Below are 16,520 nucleotides of genomic sequence, written 5' to 3'. Positions count from 1 at the left end.
TCAGCAACAGAACAAAAGAGTGATTAAAACAGCTTGTTAAGGGGATAGTGTGACTCATCTGGCTCAAAGCAGAGCACATTTTGGATATCTAATAAGTGGCTAGGGAATTTCAGTTACTAATTTCATTGTTTTAATCTTTCCTTATAAAATGTAACCCCAAAATAAATTTACTGTATTGAATCTCAGTGCAAATTTTATTGACTTTTGACTGGTGGCAGGTCTATAAATTGCATCTTCAGAACAGCTGGATGCAAGCCTTTACATCACTGTACACTAGGTTTACACAGCCTTTTAAGTCAGATTGTTTGAGTAGATGTAATATGCATTATGGCCCAGAAACCAGAAAAAAACAAACAAACAAACAAACAAAAAAAAACATGAAGAATCTGTCTTTTTTTTCCCAGATGTGTTTTAAGCCACATTAAAGGGACACTCCACAGAAACTGCATGTAAAGGCCAGCCTATTTGTCATGGAGAGTACTCATCTAAACCCACACATTGGATTTTTTTCTGGAAAACACAACATAGACAAAAGGTTTACAGCCTTGCACTTTTCACACTGTCTTCCAACCAACAGACAGAGAAAAGATGTTTGTAGCGTTCTGACTACAGCCCCCTCCTTTGACCCCGGCTGAACCTGCAACCACAGACCTGACCTCCAAGCCCTTACCACAACTCTGACTTCTATCATTATTTCTGTCTTCTTTACACACATAGCAAGTTGCAGTTCGGCTGTGCCTGTAGGTTAGCTTTCTCACATTCACAGTCAGGCTGATTTGAGTGCAAAAACATCAGCAGATGTGGACGCACACTCATAAGCAAATCAAATGATCAGTTCTATTTCTAAAACTGACAGAGTGGTTCATCATTTTAAAAAAGTAAGCAAAAATACTGGAGAGTGTGATGTTGTTTCCTTTTCAAAGAGGTTTTCAGCTTCCCACAACTTTGCTCTACAGGTACACCAACATTACATAACTGTTCTATTTGTGAAACACTGTGAAAATACACAGCAATTACCCAACTGTTGTACTGCTCGCGACAATGGCCCTGGGACAGCGGCAGCACAGCTAGATCAAACAGTTGTGCTAAATTAAAGAGCGGGTTATCAGACCAGGCAGGAGTGTTTGATGTGCAGAGATGAGATGCATTATTATGGTAAATAAGCCTCCCTTATCAAGTTATTCCTACAGGGCCCTCTGGCTGAGCAGCCCACGGTAGTGTATGCCCTTGGTCAGACAAATACATGCACACACACATACACACACACACACACACCAGCAGCAGAGAGCATAAATACATCTCTGTTGATCCTTTACACTCCACTCCAAACAGCCGCCTGCTCTCCAAATGTCAGTCAGTCTCTGGCATAATTTATTTCTAATCATTGGCAAAGAGCGACAAAATGTCACTGTTTTCCAAGGAGGATGAATTCTGATTGATTTCCAATTAACACTTAAGCAAAATGCCAGTTTTTTTTTTTCTTTTTTTGTGTGTGAATGCTTGTATTTGTGTGGTTGTTAAGATCAGAGGATACATAATACAGCATGGCAACCCCAAAGACACAAAAACAGACCCTGAAGTCTGTAGGCGGAGCACTGCCAAAGCAGCTGCTTTGAATTTTTACAGCTCTTATCGTGCATTTATGGCACTGAAATTCATTAATAAAGGCATCATATGCTGAAAATCAATAAGACATTAAACTCAGCTGAATGTTTAAGAACCTTAATCATTGCTACAGGAAGCAAAATGTGCAAACAAATGATAGAATACCTAAAATAAAGACAAAAAAGGGTATAATGTTCTATTCAGCTAGTTATTAAAGGAAGATAGATTAGAATGAAGTCACAACTGTCTCAAGAGTTTACTCAGAATGGAGGATAAGAAGCAAAAACCATCCAGTGAGCAGTAGTTCTGAGGACAGAAGACACCTTGTTGAGGTCAGAGGAGAATTGCCAGACTAGTTCACACTGACAGGAAGGCAACAGTGACTCAGATAACCACTCTTATCAAGTGTGGTGAGCAGAAGAGCATCTCACAATGCACAACACATCACACCTTGATGTGCATGGGCTAAAACAGCAGAGACTACATTCCACTCCTGTCAACCAAGAACAGAAATCTGAGGCTGCAGTGGACATAGGCTCACCCAAACTGAACAGCTGACTGGAAACATAGCCTGGTCTGATTAATCTCGATTTCTGTTGAGGTACACAGATGGTAGGGTACCTTGATCAATCAATCGTCCTTTGAATGCCTCAGCCTATCTGAGTAGTGTTGCTCAACATGTGAATCCCTTTATGTCCACAGTCTACATCTTCTAATAGCTACATCCAGTGTGATAATATACATTTTTTTCAGCATATCTGGGAAAGGTAAATTTAGGCTTAGAATGTATATTTACAGTTTAAAAATCTTTATATTATTTCTAATACTTTTGTTTCAGGCTGAACGGTTGAGTCAAACTAAGCTCAGATGAAAGCTGTACAGTTGAGTCAAGATCTCTGTGTGGGTGTAAAATCTACAAGAAATAATATAAATTGAATAGCAGCTTTTCTCATATTACATGTTTCAAAGCAGCACAGATGTCCAGTATGCTGGTAGATGGATCGAGGCACACTACACAATATACAATTGTATATATAATATACAACACTATACACCATCCACCACAATTCACAGTCCTCCTAGAAAAACAAATAAAAAGGCATAAACATTTAAGTTGATGAAACTGTTCAAAATCTTTCTGAGCAGCACATTCTGCTTATTGCAGTGACATTGTGTGACAGATGTTTACCTGCTACCTGTGTCTGTCTCCCTATTAGAATGTAGTGGGTATGAATTTTTAGCCTAAGTGTGACAGGCATCAACTTTTAGTCTTAATATGCATGCCGCTGACAACAAAGCTTGTTCTGCTTTCAGTCATAGAAAACAAATTTAATCTAGCCACAAATAAATTGCCAGAGTAATTACTTGCGAGTGAGAGTTGATGTGTGCTTCACCAATTAAATTAGTCAACTTAGCAAGAACAGCCACACAAAATAATAAATGAAGACTCAAGAGAAAAAACATATCAGCATATTAAAATCATTTATTGTGCTCCAGAAGAGTAATTACTATTTAACCAGAAAGAAAGACAAGTGACAAATAATCTACATTACAAATGCCAGACCAGCTCACATAGTGCCCCCCCCCCAATGGCATTCAAAGAACAAATCCACATTTAGTTTTCTGTCTGCTAGCAAAAACCTCTCAGGATGAATCTGAGGTTTGGCTGTTGTCATTTCTGCTGCGATTTGAGGTTAGAAAATGGCACGGTGCGTTACATTCATTCGCAGTGCTCGTTCCTCCCCTCCCTGTCTGTCCTGCACACTACAGCACAGGCTGACTGTCAAGCACAGTCAGGGCAGATTTACACTGGAACAAAAGTGAAGTGTCCCCCTAGAACAGGGTTTCTTAAGTATCTTCAGTCCCAAACTGTGTGGATTCACACTCACCCTGCTATACTGGCTCATTAGAACATAGTGGTGTTGGGATTCAACAGAAATGACTGAAGAAATGCTACCTGGATTGTTTCAGATTTCCCCTCTTTGAATGATGGACCCATGGTTTTAAAGGCGGGCTGACACTGGATGGGAGTCATTCTCAGCTGTGGGGTGTTATCAGACTATTATCTTACATAAATAAATCCAAATTCAAGTCTTATTCAGGACAAGCCAGGTGTCACATGACACAAAAATAAACAGAATATTCAAAATTTTAACGCAGAGAGAGAAATTAGGCACATTGAAAAGCCTTAGTTACTGATAATGGAGTAATTTGAACTGAAAAATGACAACATGTGAGTCTTTTGCCAAACACGCAAAGAAACACACTCCTACTCATGCATGCTGTATGATCATGTTTTTATTCTCCAGTGAACTTAAACAAAAGGAAAAAAAATCATAATGTTCCCTGTTAAAATTGCCACAGCGTATAAACATTATAAAAGCTGCAATTAAAGTTTAGCTTCTTTTCATATTTTATTTGCTTGTTTAACTGTCCTGTCATGTTTTACTATTATTAGTTCTTAGTTTAAAGGCCTAATGTTTCCTTTATCACAGGGCAGGTGGGTGAGTCGCCTTGCCTTTAAAAAGAGCTGTTAAAAGAATTTCAGCAGGCTGGGTTTCAGTGGAGAATTTGTCTGGAGAAATGTGTCCCGTGATGGTGTAAGTGCTAATCCAAGTGTTCTATTTAGTCAAGAATATAGTCTTGGGAAACACTGAAGCCTAAAACCATTTGGCTTATTTCCCAGTTCATTGTTCAATGTACAGTTTCAGTTTAAACAAGTTTAGTTTTAATTAAAGATTCAGACATTTGGGAGAGATTACAGTATAACCTCTGTTATTTTATTGTTGTCATGTAAGGACTTTTTTTTAGATTTCATGAAGTAGTGAGCTGGCCAGGGTTTAAAGTACTTTAATCATAACAGATCAGCTATGTCATACATTAAAGACCCGTTTGTGGTGACCAAAAAATAAATTGATACGTATGTATCAGTAAAAATAAATAAATAAATAAATAATTTCATCATTTCATCTATGATGTATGAGCAGTATATTTTGCTACTGCCAATAATAACAATGATACAATTTTTTTATAGTCTCATTTCATAAAACCAACACTTAGTTGTAAGCTAATTGAATAAAAAGTATGAGAAAACAAAGTTTCTGCAGTGCCACTTAAAATTTATCAACCCACCAAATCTAAAAAAAAAAAAAATGATGAGGAAGATTTCGGTCATAATTTACAGTAAACTGTTGTTAGCTCAAGTCTGTTAAGTCCTAGCCCTTACTCAAAAGTACATGTTGTAAATTAAGTCTTAGCTGAGGTTTTTCCAAGATGCCATCAAAAGGTTTACCATCAAAAAGGTACCATGTGGGGTATTTGAAAACTAGTGGTGCTGCTGATCAGTGTTTAGATGAGAAACTCCCAATATTGTAGATACCTTGTGCACCACCAGCACACACAAATGCATATAAATGTTAGGAGTGTGGGAGTGACATTACCTACATTTCTAACAACTGCAGGGGACGGCAATGCATACTGACACTTGCTGATAGTAATGGACATTAAGAAAGAGCAATTCAAACACTTATAGAGAAGAAGAAAAATAATATAGAAAACTTAAGAAAACAATGCAAGTTTCCAAACATTCACAAAAAGGCTTTGCAAATGTTTATGAGGTAGGAAATGCATTTAATATGTTTTTAGGTCACAATGATGAATACTTAGTAGGAAACACTGAATAAACCAAATAATGAAAACTTCACAGGGTACCCTCAAAATCCAACTGATAGTCACACATGTAAATATGTGTCACCAAAAGACACCAAGCTTGCTGACAGGAAAATAACATTTACCCTATAACTTGTTAATACAAAACTAGCAAGTGTTAATGATGAAAAAGTCCATTCCTACAAAAAAAGGTCATTATTTTTTTCACCTCTGTTATTCAGGGTTGTGTCATCTATAGATAAATGAAATAAGCTTCCTTTGAAACGCAGATGTCCCCCAACATGGCTGCCACAGAGCTAACTATATCACTTGAAATGTGTAAATATCAGACACCTTGTTTGTCCATGCTTTATTCTGTGGCTGTTAAGAGGTTCAAATGAACACCCACTATATGTATTTCTGTGAGTGTGTTGAGTGGGGCAGTGTTATGACCCCAGTAGCCTGTTATGCAGTTAATCAACTAGCATGCTTTCTATCACTCAGCCAATAGTAATGGCTAGCAAGTGCTTCAGTCTTATTAAAAGGAGCTGGATCCTCTCTCTGTGGTCAGTGAGTGGTTTCCACCCAGTCTTGCTCCTACTGCTGTGTATTTTAAATTACACATCTTCTCAATCACCAGGGATGCCGTGGCTAGCTGGCGCTCCAATCTATCATGCTAAGATCTACTGTAGCTAACTCTCAATTTGTGCAGCTAGCTCAAGATTAATCAATCTTCTAACATTCCTTCTTTTTTTCTGGTCTGCTCATGTATTTTTTCAGTGATATAAGTTATGCTGTCATTAGCGCTCTTAATCTGTACAACCAGCACTTTGCAGGGGTCTGAAGGTCATTCTATGTTTTTACTTTCAAATGTTGCTGCTTCTCACTAACGATTTTGTTTCAGTTTGTCTCTGTTACCATGGTTCTCCTCTGTCAGTTGTTGAGCATGTTCAAGATATTTAATGCATTTCCTCACTTATATAACCCTGATTCATGAGTCATTGCAGCACCTCCTCTCTAACAACTTTTAAGTCTGTCCGTGCAATTTTACATCCTCGAGCAATCCAGCAGGACTGCTTGTTCTGTATGAGAAAACTAAGACTGTTCTATTTGTGTGTAGTCACCACACATACTAAATCTTGTTAGCATTTGCCACCATACATTAACTTCACTACAGCTTCTAGCAATTTCCATTTTTAATTTCAGATATGTCAGACGCTGTCCAGCACTTCTCTCACTTACCTCACGCTACAGTTGGCTTGCATTTATCACCTATCATTAATCAGACAATTGTTATGGCAAGTTATTAATTAGCATTCATCCTCAGCTGTCAGCTACTTAGCATGGCTCAGCAATTGCTTGACTATTTACCCATCGCTGCAATTACATGTTTAATTCAATGGGTGGCCCTTGCTTTGCCCCTATGTCACTTATCTGGAGAGCAGTGCTTGAACTGGGTGGGTGCTCACTAATGTACTATCCCAATCCCTCTGATATTTTCATGGATACAGGTACTTTTTTTTATCAGCAGCATGTTACTGATTTAACAACGTAGATCCAGCTGCCTTTAGTATAATTATGGTACATACTTACATGGTGTAGGCTGACAAGACCTTAAAAGCTTTCAAAAGCTACTGTAAAACTACTGTAGTTTTGCAAATCCTTGAAAAAAAAGTAAAAAGGTTAATGGGTGCCTTGAAGTGTTATATAACAAAAATGCAGGTATTTGTGACCCAGGATGGTGTTTAGTTAAATGGACTTAACATGAATCCATGTGAAATGCTTCCCCGTGAATGTGATGGAAAGCAGGAAGGTTGTAGCTCCAAAAGACCATAGTCTAATGCTGGAATCAGACTACACAATGTTACACTGAAGTAACATATAATTCTTCTTTTGCTTTGCATTTGCAGCTGTGCAAATAATGACACGCTAGTTGTTTTGTTGTCACATTCGAGAGTAGCATCTCAGATGCTGCATTATTCCTCAGGTCTGACTATTAAGAATTTCTTGTCTTGCATGGTAAGAATTTTGCTTACAGCAAAATGTTCTCAACAATTCAGTAAGTTACCCAGCCAACAACAGTGTTTAATTTTCTTCCAAGGTTCCCCTCCACATCATGTGAAATGTATTCCAGACATTAACCTGGGTTACAAAAACAAGGTCGTGTTGCTTTTTATTTGGGCCTAATGAATCTTGAGTCCAAGTGCAGGCAATCAGGGTGTTCATCTATATACAGTATCTTGAGTAAAGAAACACTTGGAAAGCCCAGGCCTAATTATTTGGCACATGGCTGTCTGTGAGGATGTTTGCGTACATGTTTTCATTTGCATATGTTTGCATGTGTATTGCTGATCAGAAACTTGCAAGCTGAGTGCTTGAGCCAGGAAGCTAATGGCCCATTGATACAATGTCAACAGACCTACAGAATGGATTGTCACCAGATTCTTAAATTCATACTTTTTTTTTTATGTTGTTGGCTTGTTTGTACAGAGAAGGGTATTAAAAAAGTCCCAAGTCCATGAGGATGATATGCAATAATAGCCTTGGAATCTCTCTTTTGTTTAAATCCCAGATCAAGCCCTGGTGGTTAATTTCATCCAGAGAAACAATCTGGAGCAAACAGATGTAATTAGTCTATTCAAATTAAATATTATCCCAAAAAGCAACAGTCCCTATAACAGACTAGATTTTATCCCCCCATCCAGCTTGTCTGCCACAGTATTATATGGGGTAATAGTAGTCTGCATTCATTATTTTGAATGACTGCACAGTGTTTGTGAGTGAGCCAAAAGGAGCAAGGATATATTCTCACAACTGAGACCTCGACACATCTACACTTTAGTGAAGGGGAAATGGGGAGACAAGCGTTTCAGCTTACCAAGTAGCATCACTGTGCCAGTGTACAGATTTCTATATTTAAGCACAATAGACTTGCCATCCAGGGTATTCTTTTCTCTGTCTGTTATAAAAGTATCTACTTTAACCCCGCAATGACTCCTGGGCAACTGGATCTGACTGCAGTCTGCTTTGCTATATGACATGCTCCTATTCCGGTGGTAAACATTGTTAGCTCCCGAGGCTCCACTGACCCAAAGATGTTAGCAATGGCAGCCTGCCTTGCTGGAAACGGTAAACTGACGGTGGGGTGGATGTGAGGGAAAACCTTTTTGCTAAACAGCCGAACCTGTCACCTCAGTGTAAAAGATAGGACAGTAGAGAATCTCTAGTAGAAAAAGAAGGGATCCAAAAAACAAAAAAAAAAAAATCTCTTCAAAGTGAGGTAAAGAGGGGTTACTGCTGCTATGAGAGGCCTGTTTACATCCTTCTTATAACACAATGTGCCTCCAATAATGATCAACCTAGGGTGATAACGAACACTGCATGAAAAGCGAATCACGAGAATCGACCTATCCTGACCGTAGCTCTTTCTCTCATTCACCTGCTGTGTATCTGCGTATTACCAGAGAGATCCACCCAGTGAGATCTGTCTGTGCTTGGCCTCTGACTTGTATTAGTCATGTACAGGCATCCATGTTTAAACAGCTCTACAGAGCCTGACTGGATAAAGGAAAAGAAAAGCTACGTAGCCCAGAGATTCACTCCTCCACCGTATTTTCCACTACTTTTATCCTCCATTTTTGTCACACCAATGGGCATCCACAGCATCACTCAATCAGCACACCTCCCAGTTAAAGAAAAGAAAAAAAATGGGTGATGGAATAAACAGTGCATGTAATTACTTCTATACGGTAAAGTGGTCCAATAGGTACAATAGCAAATAACACTGATCTCAACTGAAGGTACAATGCGTTTGATTGATACAGTGTAATGTGATTTGAACACTATCAAAAAGTAGTACCAACACACAGAGTACAAAACTAGTCCTTATATGCCCAACTCCACTCAAGCTATATTATGTTATGCAAGAAAGTTTTACCATATATCAAGCCCCTCCCCTTCCTGTCCCCAACTCAAGCCCACAAGATCCAAAACCTGGAGCTGCATTTCCCATGGTCCTGTGAGGGTGTGTGTTTTCCTGTAATCCAATCAGGAAATCTGTCTGAAATTACTCCAATGCAAGGGAGAGGGTGAAAATTATTCTTAATAATGACATAATCAGCAGAGCAGCCATCAAGCAGATAAATTGTCATGCGCATCGTGCTAAAATATCCAATTATCCTTTGTCCCTCAGCTCTCAGCGTTGAAGTTGGAACTGCCAGAAAGCCAGTAGGTGGATCCCCTCTTCCCACTGGGTCTGTCCTGCTGGCAGGTTTGCAGTATAGGTGCCCTCCAAGAGAAGAGGGCTGAAACAGCCTTGGTGCTTAGTGTACAGATCTAGATATGTAAATAGGTTCTATACAATAAAGTTGTTCCCAATCCGCAAAAATAAATGGATGAAAAGTATCTGTGACATTTTTTTTTCCTCAAAGTGATTCCATTGTGCATACAGGGTTTCTTTTTTCCTTGATATTTTCAGTCCTTCCTTCGTTCTTTTCAACAATTGTTTTTGCCTTATCTTACATAGCCTCCATTTATGAAGTTAACACATGCCTAAATTGGTTTGTGCGGCATCTACTCTGTGCCCCACAAACAGAGTAATCTGCAGTGTGATGCCAAAGGAAAACAATATGTTTTCCTTCTTTTACAAAGTGCTTCCCTCTTCTCACCTTCGAGGCGTGTCTGATGCTCTGTTCTGCTTCCAGATAATACTGTCAAGCAGTCATTTGTCAAAAGATCCCGAAGGCCATATCTGTCGCTAGAAAGAAAAAGTAGTTTACTGTACCTTGTTTTGCTGCAATATCAGAACAAAAATAATAATAAAAAAACATCCTCCTCTTTGTTTTAGCTTGTGAGGTTGTTTTTCTTCAACTCCTTATTTGTACTTTTTTTTCTTCTTGTCTTTTATTTTTCTACAAAAACATAATTATATATTTTTTTTTTTCCTCTGGTCCAACCCCCCAGAAATCCCTTGACTATATTCCCTCAGGTATTAACAGGGTGTCGTAAAATCCCAGTGTAATTCCACGGGTGTATGGCAACTCCAGGCTGGCGTTTCAGCTCCTGACATATCTGTGTTTGTCAGCATGTCAGCCTTAAGTCTCTGCTGCAGCAGTGGCATTAGCTTTTTGCTTTAGCCATCAGAGTCCTGCCTGCGTTGGTGCATTCACAGGGCTATACCCGGGTGGTGGAGTGTGAGTGTGGGTGTGGCAGGGTGTTATTCTGCCCACTGCTGGGGAAGGTGTTGAAAGAGTGGAGAGAGGTGAGCCCCCCCATGGTGCTGGGGATCATGGTTATGGTGTTTGGTGTCATGAGCGGGATGTCATCCGGCGAGCGCCTCATGGCCAGTGTGTAGTCCGGTGGGCAGGCAGTCCTCAGCACCACATCATGCGGGTGCAGGGAGTCACCCACCCCTCTGCAGTCCCGGTCCAGGTCTGAGTGCTGCTTCATCTGCAGGGACATGATCTCCTCCTCCTGAGTGTGGGCTAGGTCGTTGGCGGCACTCCGCTGGGGGCTGCAGCGCCTATGAACATCGTGCCGACGCTTGTCCTTCTTGTAGTAAAGCGCGGCAAAGGCCAAAATGTTAAGGAAGAGAAGGGAGGCTCCCACAGCGATGGTTACTGACAGTTCCGTGGAGTAGTCACGCTGGTCTACTAGATGTGGCTGGTTGTGGCTGTCCTGGGTCTCAGTGGGGAACGGAGTTGGGTTAGGACGTTTGGTTACCAGAACCTTGGTCTTCGGGGTACGGTTGGTAGCCTCTGGGGGAGGGATCTGAAGACATCAAGAACAATGGTCAGTATCTGATTTGTCTGATAAAGTTGAATCCGCTTTGTGCTCCTACAATCTGAACTTTTTCCATCAGATTTATCAAAATAAAAAAGGCTCTGCACACTACTCAGCAATGTAGGTAGTTAATTTTTAGAAGCAAGAAGATATTGAGATGAATTACTACCAACCTTGGTGGTGGTGGGAATGAGCTGAGTGACCTCGTTGAGGCTGTGAAGATGAGGAACCAGCTCCAGCCACAAGTTGACCTTTGGAAAGGAGAGAAAATAGTAAGTAGAAGAGAAAATGAAAGGATACCTACATTAGATCCAACAAATAGGGCAAGACTGGCATCCTTATAGAGTTTGTCTGAATGTCAGCAATCCTGCATTACTGTTTTCACAAAGTTATCAACTAGCTCTAGTAAATTTGGGCTTTATATATATATATATATATATATATATATATATATATATTCTGCTGCCAAAATTAGAGCGGAAAACTACACATAGTGCATTAAAATGTACTTTAAAAATGGTAAAGCCTATATAACTGAAATGTTGCATTTACTGTATGACAGATAATTGTCCAAAGATGAAGAACAGTTATAATAAAAAAAAACTGTTAGGGATGAAAGAAACTGAGCACAATTAATTAATTATTTAATGTGCAACCGTAACTAGTTTATCAGTATATTTACAAAATTATGATGGAACATAAAGTAACTACTGATCTACAGCAGGTACTGTTGGGGTATTGATATTACCTGATCTATCCTAAACTGAACTTTTCCTACTCTGAAGAAGGTAAGCTGTGCAACATAGTTTGCATTGCAACCGGTCCCAGGTAATGGTGAGCCAGCTTTTCTAGAGAACTTAGCCAAGGTTTCTTTCCAAATCTATGTCCTCCATTCCAGGATGGCTACCATCACTATTCAGTACCCAAAGTGTTAATGTTGATACAAAAATTACACTCAATAATATTTGACAGTACCTTGTTAGCACGGTAATGCTCTTTGACCCGAGGCTTCAGACCAATGTGCAGGTAAAGCTGATCTTTCTGGTTGTAGCGTGTCCATGCCACTTCTTCAAAGCGATTGGGTTTGGTGTGGATGAACTTTGTGTCCTGAGGGACAGGCTGGTTTGGGTCCCTGAAAAGAATAAAGGGGGAAAGAGTTTCCATTTAAATAATTCAGAGAGATGTGAGATCTCCCATGGACAATGTAGTCTTCTCCTGGCCAATCAGTGACAGTTATGTAATTTTGTTGTTGTTTACTTTAGGGGACAGGAAGGACTAAAGTTAAACTAAAGTTGGAGTGGACCTTTTGAGACACGACATGTCTGGTTATTAAAATTTTAATTTTGACCTAAGTGTAGCATCTCCCTCAGGCTAATCAGTGTAATTATGAAAATACTGGAATGCAGTGGTGAGATGCAGCCCCAAGGTTTCATCAAATTTTAATCAACAGTGTCTGAGATATCACACCTGATAAAATCAAAAAAAGGTCAAAAGCGGTATTATTGCACACAGATGATTGGTTTTCTAAAGATTCCAACTGAATGAAAAGGTCTTAAGATTGCTAATAACTTCAAAACTTCAATGCTAAAAGATTAGCATGTCACAGTTTGTTTTATTATTATTATTATTATTATTATGGATGTCTTGCTGATAGTGAACCTTTTTATATAATTCGATATATAATTCATACATGAAAAGAAGCTTCCAGCCAACGGAATATGTGTGAGTAAAGATGCAGTTCAACCATGCTGATAATTTCCATAAAACATATTTTCCAGTAGATGCTATAAACCAAACTAAGAAATAGCTACTATTTAAATGTTATGTACTATCTACTTTGGATAAACATTAGAATTAAGCCATAATAACACAAGGCTCACTGTAAATGCAGGTCAGACCCTTTTATTTTGTATATACAGAGCTTACAGAGCATATTCAGCATGGAACCCAGTAGTAAATAGACTCACTTTCACTTAATCTCAGCAGAACAGAGCCAGCCATGTGAGGTATGGAGGCCCATTCAAACCTACTGAGCGCCCCATTGTCTGAGAGCGGCATATGGAGCCAGCCAGACCTCATCAGGAGCACGCTTAACCATTCAAATTGGTGGCATAAATCTCCCAGGTACCCGGCATTCCATGTCAATTTGGGGTTATATATGTAGATCATTAGTGCCTCTCTGTCCCCCTCAGGGCTACTGGGCAGTGCACAGAAGGCCACTGTCCTCCCATTACACTCTCAAAAAACAATTACCGCCATGACTATATGCTGAAAGGCAACATGAGACAGAAGGAGGGGAAAAAGGATCTTTAATTTTGTCCCATCGAGAATGTCGCTCTTCAGGCTACAACCATTAATTAAGAATGTATTTGCTGATATGTAGGGGGTATCTGCATAGAATACCAATTACACTGTACAGTCTATAAAAATACTCTAGCATAATTCACTAGTCCTGGTCGTCATAACAGAGAAAACACAATTACAATGAAATTATCAATTAGTTTATGGTCTTGCGATGGTAGCTGCATGTAGAGTGACTGCTTGAAAAAAATGCCTACAAAAATGGTTTAAACAACCTTTTGGCTGACATTTTATAAAACTACACTATGTATATGACCATGCTAAAGTTTGTAGATCAGGTTCCGAGAGGCAACGACTGAACAAATGAATTTGACAATTAAGAGGATTTGGAAGCCTCAACTGTACATGCAAATGGAATGCTTTTTATCACAATCACACCATAAATTGGTACTGCTTATAGACCATCTTTATCCATATGTCTCCCTTTTCTATGCCATGCCTCTAATCATTTTGTTGATGTCTAGAAGGTGACATGTATTGGCCCATAGGGAGTCCATATGTAGTGTCATCATACCCTGTCTTGGCAAAGTTTGTCCAGTAGGTCATGACTACGGCACTGAGCATCACATCGTTCTTGGAGAAGTTGCAAGGAAACAGCTCTGTTGGTCCAATCATTGGTAGGCCGAACACATATGGGATTTCATCTCCGTGTGCTGCGTCTGCCCACGGTGGTACCTAATGAGCAGCAGATGAATCAAATCAGATCAGTATTATTACATTTATGTGACAGATACAGGACATTAAAAGCCATTATTTTTGCTGCTGACACGCACAACACAGACAGATCAAAGAGGCAGAGAAAATACAATATTTTTTTGAGAGAGAAGGGGAAATTAAATAAGTTTTTAATATTATTTTGCCTACTATATCTGGCCTATTATTAAGGATTACAGAGAGAGACAACAGAAGAAATGAAGGGATAGAGCTGACAGAGGAGGATGGCTTTGAGCAGTACATGTCACGAGCTGTAGGCTGTTGAATGAAAAAAAATATGCCCAAAGAAGGTGTGGGGATTTAATTACCATTCCTCATATTCTCTCAGCATAATTAGCCAGTGTAGTACTATATAAGCAAAAAATAAAATAAAAGAAAATAAAATAAAAAATACGTAGAGCAACACAAGTAAAACTAGGCAAAGTCAGTGCTAGAAAACATGTCACTTCTTTGGCTGTCAACTAGTCAGTTAACAATAATGTAAATGGAATAATAACAGGTCTTGTGTTGTTTCACAGCATACTGTTTATTTGTTCTGTAAGGTAATCTGTCATCATGTCACCAAAGGAAAAAAAAAAAAAAAAGTACTCTTTTGTACTCTTAAACAATCTGAAGCAGATTTCCCAAATCTACAGGCTGCCTGCTTTTCAGTCATGGTCTTGTTGGTTTACATTAATTATAGAACACTGTGTAATTCTTGTGTACAATGATTCTGAATTCAGAGCCTCCAAGTGTGTACAAACAGAACAAAATGCAATGTTTAAAGGCAGCACAGCTGCATACCAAGGCCAAGACATTTCTATGTAAGTTGAGAATATTTGAACTTTATATACCACTTTATGAACATACTGAGACCCATCCCACACATAATGTGTGCATGTTATTGGCAAAGAAGGGCAAACAAAACTCAGTCAACTGTTGACAAAACCATCACAGCCCACTCTCATGGTTTTGTGTACATGGACACAAATTTACCATTTCTTTATGAGAGTGAAAACGATTTTCAAACCCATGTATTCTTAACAGATTAATTTAATGAAGCACTATATTCATTAATGGAAGCAGAGTTGCAAGGCTGTAGGTTGGGTGGATGGTGAGCACATGGCCACCACATAAGAATCATTGTGTTTTGTCTGTCTTTAACCTACCATAACTAAATGCTGTGTGTGCCTTAACATTACCAAAATAAGTATAATATTGTTGGAGTTGCTAGAAGTCAATATTTTAAATTCATGCTCAGGTAGGCTAAATGAATGTTGTGACTATTTCATGAACTGCAAATCGTGTTGGCTTGGACATGAACTGTGGTGAGACTGAGTTGACCATCAATGACCACACAACCAGGCCAATTTAAATTGTTCAAATCAGAGTTGTGTGTGATGATTCAGATATCTGGAACCAGACTGCTTGAATTGAAAGCATCTTCAGGGTTGATACAGTTAATGGTATGTAGTCTGTTTGACCTCAGATTATGGCTTTGTATGGTTTTGTCTTCGTGAGCACTTGTTGACGACACATAAAGCTGATGTATTATTACAGCCAGAGACCTACCTGTTCGGTCTGACAGTGGTGGTAAAAGGCATAGAAGTACGTAGGTGATCCAAAGCTGGAGTGCAGGTCAGCTGTGGCAACAGCTGGTGCCACCCACTGATGATCGGTGAAAAGGGCAAGCAATGTCTTCCGCCGAGTCTCTGGGTTGTGCCTATCAGCCCAGTCGGTGTACATAAATTTGATGGTTTCTCTGAGGATGTCTTTACCCTCTGGGTAGCCATAGAGATCATCCACAAAGCTGGACACGGCGTAGTCAAAGTCATTAGCCTGGACACCATTTTCGTTGTCCACGATAAGCTCCACAAACTTAAGGCCCTCACCCTGATTCACTCCCAGCATAATATCGTAGTTGAGGAACTCACCTGGAAAGAGATTATATAGATAGTTGTCAAAGTACAAATTTAGGGTAAGGATGTGGTTGGCAATTGGTCGCTCTTAAGCAAAGTGAATTGATACCTTGCTCCATGAGTATCTGAGGGTCATCAGGTATAACATCTCCGTCAATAACAGGTCCAAAGGCAATGTGGTAGCGGGCTGGCTGGATGTCTTGATCTACCAGCTCCTTATAATGTTTTCTCTGCAGGCACAACACAAGCTCTACAGTGTCCTCAAGGTTACAGCCCACTTTGCGGGCCAGCATTCGAGCATACTTAGCTGGCTGGAAACTGACAGCCCAGCTGGACAGAGCTGTGCCACTCTGGGCGATGGCCCTCTGGAACAGACCTGGTGATGAAAACATCAGAGTAACAGGGAGGGAAAAGAAAAAAAAAAGATTCAGAATTTTAATTTTATTTATTTATTTATTTTTGATCACCTCCCTCAAAAGACGAGGTGTCAGAAGTATTTGCTGGATATGATAA

The 16,520-nt window shown here is 39.5% G+C and overlaps 1 protein-coding gene across 4 annotated transcripts in view; it reads right to left on the bottom strand.

Moving 5' to 3' along the window:
- Positions 1 to 3,074: 3,074 nt before the first annotated feature.
- Positions 3,075 to 16,520, bottom strand: part of nlgn1 (neuroligin 1) — a 309,442-nt gene continuing 295,996 nt past the window's right edge. For all 4 annotated transcript variants that reach the window (XM_051077176.1, XM_051077177.1, XM_051077178.1 and 1 more), the window contains 6 exons: positions 16,117 to 16,383; positions 15,661 to 16,022; positions 13,910 to 14,070; positions 12,010 to 12,166; positions 11,208 to 11,285; positions 3,075 to 11,022 (listed from right to left, as the gene is read on the bottom strand). In XM_051077176.1, the coding sequence (XP_050933133.1) occupies positions 10,426 to 11,022; positions 11,208 to 11,285; positions 12,010 to 12,166; positions 13,910 to 14,070; positions 15,661 to 16,022; positions 16,117 to 16,383 (1,622 nt within the window). In that variant the 3' untranslated portion in view covers positions 3,075 to 10,425. The remainder of the gene's footprint in view (positions 11,023 to 11,207; positions 11,286 to 12,009; positions 12,167 to 13,909; positions 14,071 to 15,660; positions 16,023 to 16,116; positions 16,384 to 16,520) is intronic.

Source organism: Lates calcarifer, linkage group LG17 (genome assembly GCF_001640805.2).
Source record: "Lates calcarifer isolate ASB-BC8 linkage group LG17, TLL_Latcal_v3, whole genome shotgun sequence".
NCBI classification, from domain to species: domain Eukaryota; kingdom Metazoa; phylum Chordata; class Actinopteri; family Centropomidae; genus Lates; species Lates calcarifer.
This window is presented reverse-complemented; position numbering and strand designations above follow the sequence as displayed.